The 6179-nt window shown below is 35.9% G+C and overlaps 2 protein-coding genes across 2 annotated transcripts in view; one reads left to right on the forward strand and one right to left on the reverse strand.

Moving 5' to 3' along the window:
* LOC107488414 (uncharacterized) overlaps positions 1-1609 on the reverse strand; it is a 3470-nt gene extending 1861 nt beyond the window's left edge. Inside the window, exon 1 of the mRNA XM_016109193.3 lies at positions 1487-1609. Coding sequence (XP_015964679.1) covers positions 1487-1609 — 123 coding nt within the window. The remainder of the gene's footprint in view (positions 1-1486) is intronic.
* A 2864-nt stretch (positions 1610-4473) lies between these two features.
* Positions 4474-5166, forward strand: LOC107488503 (uncharacterized). Its single transcript, XM_016109284.1, has one exon. The coding sequence runs from the start codon at positions 4474-4476 to the stop codon at positions 5164-5166; it is 693 nt and encodes a 230-aa protein (XP_015964770.1).
* The last annotated feature ends 1013 nt before the right edge of the window (positions 5167-6179 follow it).

The raw sequence follows: 6179 nt of genomic DNA on the forward strand, positions 1-6179 counted from the left end.
TATTATTTTAAAAATTAAAAACTTATTCCAAGAATATGTATAATGATAAAACATATTTTTAATTTATTCTTAAGAATATTAAGATTTATTCTCAACCATTTATATATTACAAAATAAATAATTTTTTTATAATATTTATATAATCAGCTTCGAATATATATAAAGGCATATTAATTTTAAATAATTTTTGCTCCATTAGAGTGATATACAAAATGTGTACAGACAGTTCAACAAGTAGCATGTGATAGAGTGTCATAATTAAAAATGTAATAATTATTAACATAAGGTTGGGTTGAGTTTTTTTTAATAAAGTCCATGTATATAGTATTGGTAAGTGGATTAGGCTCATATAAGCGAAGAAAAATTTATTTTGTGGTTTGAGTTGAAGAAAGAGAGTTTAAAAAAAAAAAGTAAAACTAAAAAAAAAAGTACACATTTGAAGTAAAAAATTTAAATGAAAAAAAAAATATAAGACTTGAACAACGAAAACAAAAAGTTAACAATGCTGTTAGGATCATATAGATAAACTGTGTTAGATAATTTTGGTAGAAAAATATAATAAAAAGAAGTAATATGATAATACCAAAAAAAAAGAAGTAATATGAAAAGAAGAGTTGTTTGATTAGAGATGTGGATGAAAATAAGAGTGAACGAAAGCAAAATGAAAAGAAAGATTATTAAAAGTTACAATGAATAAAAAAAAAGAATGGAGTAAGTATGAAATGTCACATTTAGTAATATTGTGATAGTATCTAAATAGAATAATTTTGATTATTTTAATTTAAACATAGTTATAAATGAAGTTAAGAAAAATGTTATAGTAAATTACAATTTGATATTAAACATAAAGTTGAATGCAAATATGAAAATAATAATTAATTAAATATAAATATAATTGATGATATTTTGATGTAGAAGTAGTAGTAATTTTGCCAGAAATTTGTGTTTTAATTAAATATAAGTATAATTGTATTTTAGTTTTATGTATGTATATATAATGTGGTATATTTAAGTGAATTTGTATATAAAAATAGAGGAGCTATTTATTTAATTTTGTATTTCTTTAGTGTGCAGTCTTGCTAAAACTATAAGAGAACAAATAAATTTCATAATATTGGAATCAGATTAAGAAAAAATCGAATAGAAGACCATATGGAACGACCTACCAGCAAAAATAATAAAGCACATGTAATAATGATCCGCTATTATTTTTTATTATGGGATCCATAATTAAAATTAATCTACAACACTAAACTATTTTTATTTTCACACCATGTGCATCAATAGTACTAACATCATTGTCGCCTCTGTACTTCTTTTTCACGCTTCTCAATTTTTGTCTCTCGCTCGTCGATACATGAAACTATATCCATTTGACACAGCATTTCTATAGAGTAAATAGCCTCTCCGGCCTCTGTCCATTTTGAAAATTGACTACATGCCCCCTAACGTTTATAAATTATTAAATCGGCTCTTATCCATTTACTCCGTGATACCAATTAGCCCTTGAGTTGGTTTCTCCGTTCAAAGTCGACGGAAAATACTGAGGTGTAACGTGCAGCCTGTGACGTGGCATTGGATCATCAAACGTGAATTGCTCTATAGGCATGTGGACAAATAAGCCCCTGCAGACTCAGCAAAGCGACGTCGTTTTGCTTGGCATCATTTTGCTCGTTTGGGGTGAAATCCCATTCTCCCCCTTGTGCACACCCCAATCACCATACATCACCCTCGTTCTCTCCTCAAAATTACGAAAAAACCCTAAGAGACCGAAACGTCTCCCTCCAAGCAGGCTGACAGAGACTTCCAACAGGGAGGTGTTGACGGTGCTGCAGACGGAGGAACTGACGGCGCTACTAAGGTTAGTGTCACTATCTGATCTTGAAGCTTCGTTAGCTTGTGTTGCTCCATTTTTTTTACTAAACTTGGTTATTGTTAATGATGATTTGGATTAGTGATCACCCCATGCATGTTCTAAAATGTTAAAATGAGGCGTGATGGAAGTTGTTAATTAATTTCTAATTATTGCACATTGTTGTTCTAATAGATGTCATATGAAATAGTCCCTGTTTTTCATCATGGGGGTTGGTTTGAACGGGATGAAGACGGAAGTGTTGAGACATTTCCTCCGTTAGACATAGATTATGTTAATTTCAAGGATTTGGAGGAAATGTTCAAGGGTTTAGGGTATACAAGTTACAAACAGATGTATTGGTATGATGGCAGTGCCCTTGATTTAGAGTCTGGGTTGCATATTCTCAAAGGGGGTAAGGAAATCAATGAAATGTGTGATAAAAAGATGGAGAATGTGGAGTCGGATTTGCTGGTTATTTACTTTGAGCATGATGTTAGTCAACCAGTATATGGGCCTGATGTTGTTGAGGTAGATTCACCTTCTTCCGATGACGGATATGAAACAACTGAAGACGAACCCTAAAAATCCCCTCCAACTGGATTAGAATCTGATAGTAGTAGTAGTGATGAGGAAGTAAATGTACAGAGGAAGAGTGTGAGGAAGAAACAGCCTAGTGTGAGGATGAAAGATATCTCTCCCATATTTGTGCTTAAGTGTAAAAACATGCTTTTTAATCCTTATTTTGATGAATTCTAATTTCTCTTTGATTCCATAAGATGCCTTGATGTGTTTGCTAGTAATTACAGGATTGGAATAGGCTAAGCATGAATCAAAGGAAGCAAGGAAGGAAGCATGCAAGTGGAGAGAAGCATAAAAAGCTAAAGAGTTGATCTCGGCCAAGCACGCGTACGCGCACAAGGCACTCGCGCGCACATTGCGATACAGGCCAAGGACGCGCACGCGTACCGTGCGCGCACGCGCCGATGATGGCACATGACCTCACTAATGCAACACGTGCCTGGCGATTTTGGAAGGTTTCAGCAACCAACTTTGGCGCCAAAATGCATATAAGGGTCAAGGATTGAAGGGGATTGACACACATTGATACACATTCACACCCATAGACTAATTAGGAGATAATTAGATAGATAGTTAGTTTTAGAAGTAGTTTTCTAGAGAGAGAAGCTCTCACTTCTCTCTAGAATTAGGATTAGGTTTAGGTTAATCTCTCTTCTTAGATCTAGGTTTAATTCATGCTTTGATTCAATTTTCCTTTATCAATTCTCAATCTTCTCCTCTCTCTCTTTCTAGTTATGTGTTTTAATAATTGTAATTCTTCATTTTGTTTTGGATAGATTGTTGTTCCTTTATTTCTTTTCAATAATGCAATTTGAGGTAATTCATGATAATTGTGATTTCCTTGATTGTTGTTGATTAATTCTTTGCAATAATTGTAGTTAGATTCTATTCTTGTTGTCAATTTACTATGCTTTCCTTTCATGCCTTCCAAGTGTTTGATGAAATGCTTGGTAGGATTTTAGTGTAGCTTTTGTTCCTCTTGGCTTTGGTTGAGTAATTAGTGACTCTTGAGTTATCTAATCCTTTTGTTGATTGATAATTAGAAGTTGCTAATTGATTTGAATATCTCTAAAGCTAGTCTTTCCTTTAGGAGTTGATTAGGACTTGAGGAATCAAATTGATTCATCCACTTGACTCTCCTCCATGGTTAGAGATTAACTAAGTGGGAGCAATGGACAATTTGCCATCACAATTGAGGAGGATAACTAGGATAGGACTTCTAGTTCTCATATCTTGCCAAGAGCTTTATTAGTTGTTAGGTTATTTCCTTTGCCATTTATATTTCTTGTCTAAAATCTTAAAAACCCCAAATATAACTCACAACCAATAACAAGACACTTTATTGTAAATCCTAGGGAGAACGACCCGAGATTTAAATACTTCGGTTATTAATTTTAGGGGTTTGTACTTGTGACAAACAAATTTTTTGTATGAAAGGATTATTGCTTGGTTTAGAAACTATACTTTACAACGAAATTTCATTAGTGAAATTCTAAACCATCAAAAATCCAATCGTCAATGAGGAAGTAAATGTACAGAGGAAGAGTGTGAGGAAGAAGCAGCCTAATGTGAGAATGAAAAAGGCAATGGATGCTAGACGAAAGGGTGCTAGGAAGAAGAGTTGTGTTAGACAACAAACACCTAAGAAGAAGAAGAATGTGACACCTGGTATTTTTGGTGATAAGGACATGTCTCCTAGGACTAAGAATAAGAAGGCTAAGAGGTATGTTGGAAGAAAAAGAAAACATGTTCTATCCCAACAAGAAGCAGACAATGAGCCAAACAGTGGGCCTAGTGGAGATCAAGGTAATGGGTCAGGTGATGTTGACCCAAATGATGAGGCAAGGGATAAGCCCAATTCAGATCCAGTGGCTGAGGAATTGGACTCAGACCTGGAAAAGCCATATGAATATGAGTCTGAGGCATTTAACTCCCCAATTTCTGACTCAGATGAGGAGCATAAGGCAAGATATCCTGATTTCAATGAGGATGCAGAGTATGGTGAAGTTTAGTTTTAGGTTGGACAACACTTTGAGACCATGGCAATGTTCAAGCAAGCACTTAAGGATTACTTTGTATATGAGGGAAAAGAGCTTATGTATTTGAAGAATGAGCCAAAGAGGATTAGAGCAAGGTGTGCTGAAGAGGGTTGTCCATGGCTGGTGTTTTGCTCTCATAATAGTCAGAGTCTAAATTTTCAAATCAAGACATTCATTGGAGAGCATAACTGTGGTAGGAATTTGAGCAGCAACATGGCTGATAGAGCTTGGGTGACAAGTAAGTTGGTAAAAAGGTTGGTAACTCAACCTCTAATGACTCCGAAAAAGGCACTAGAGTACATGAAGCAGGACTATAATGTCCATATAAACTATAGGATGATATACAGAGCCTTCAAAGCTGCTAGAGAGCAAGCAATTGGAAAGGAGCGAGAACAATATGGAAAACTACATGACTACTTAAATGAAATTCACAGAAGCAATCCTGGATCCACTGGTATGGTTGATGTAATTCCTCAACTGGAGGGTCGTCCACTCTTCAATAGGTTGTACATTTCACTGGATGCTTGCAAGAAAGGCTTCAAGGTGCGCTGTCGTCCCCTGATCGGATTGGATGGATGCTTCTTAAAAGGGTACTTTGGTGGTCATCTGTTGTCAGCTGTAGGGCAGGATGCCAATAATAGTTTCTTTGTTATAGCATTTGCTGTAGTTGAAGCTGAGAACACTGATTCCTAGAAATGGTTTCTTTCAATCCTTCATGATGATCTTGGTTCTGTAGTTGCCAATGGGTGGAACTTCATGTCTGACCCCACAGAAGGTTACATTACTAGTTTCTTTGTGTTTCCTTTTTGTTATATGGTTTGTGTTCTGTGCTTACTTGTTAATTCAATTGTTCTTATGAATTGTTATTGCAGGGGTTGGCTAAGGCATTGCATGAGGTAATGCCACAAGCCCATCATAGGAATTGTGTCTTACATATATGGAAAAACTTCATCAAGCACTTTAAGGACAAGCACACAAAAGGGCTAGTTTAGAAGGTTGCTAAGAGCATAACAATGAGAGAATTCAAAGACTCAATGGAACTTGTGAAGAAGGTGAACAAGGATGTTTGGGAGTATCTACGGAAGTTTGATCCTGGTGCATGGACGAAGGCTTACTTTAGCCATGGCCCGAAGTGTGACAATATCACCAATAACATGTGCGAAGTTTGGAATGCCAAGATCGTGGAGTATAGAGAGAAACCGATTTTAACTATGTGCGAGGAGCTTCGAAGTTACATTATGCGAAAGATGGCAGGGCACAAGCACAGAATAAGCAAATGCAAGGGTAAATTAGCTCCAGTTCAACAACTAAGGTTGGATGAGTATATCATTCCTGAGAGCAATAAGTGGACAGTGGTGCACGAAATTGTGATCAATTCTTTTCACAACTCAAATAATCCCTAGTAATGGCCCCAAAAACTTGGTGCTCAATACCATGGCATAAACACAACTTCGCACAACTAACCAGCAAGTGTACTGGGTCGTCCAAGTAATAAACCTTACGCGAGTAAGGGTCGATCCCACAGAGATTGTTGGTTCGTCCAAGTAATAAACCTTACGTGAGTAAGGGTCGATCCCACAGAGATTGTTGGTATGAAGCAAGCTATGGTCACCTTGTAAATCTCAGTCAGGCAAACTCAAATGGGTATGGTGATAAACGCATAAAACTATGAAGATAAGGATAGAGATACTTATGTAATTCATTGG

Source organism: Arachis duranensis, chromosome 1 (assembly GCF_000817695.3).
Source record: "Arachis duranensis cultivar V14167 chromosome 1, aradu.V14167.gnm2.J7QH, whole genome shotgun sequence".
In the NCBI taxonomy this organism is placed as follows: domain Eukaryota; kingdom Viridiplantae; phylum Streptophyta; class Magnoliopsida; order Fabales; family Fabaceae; genus Arachis; species Arachis duranensis.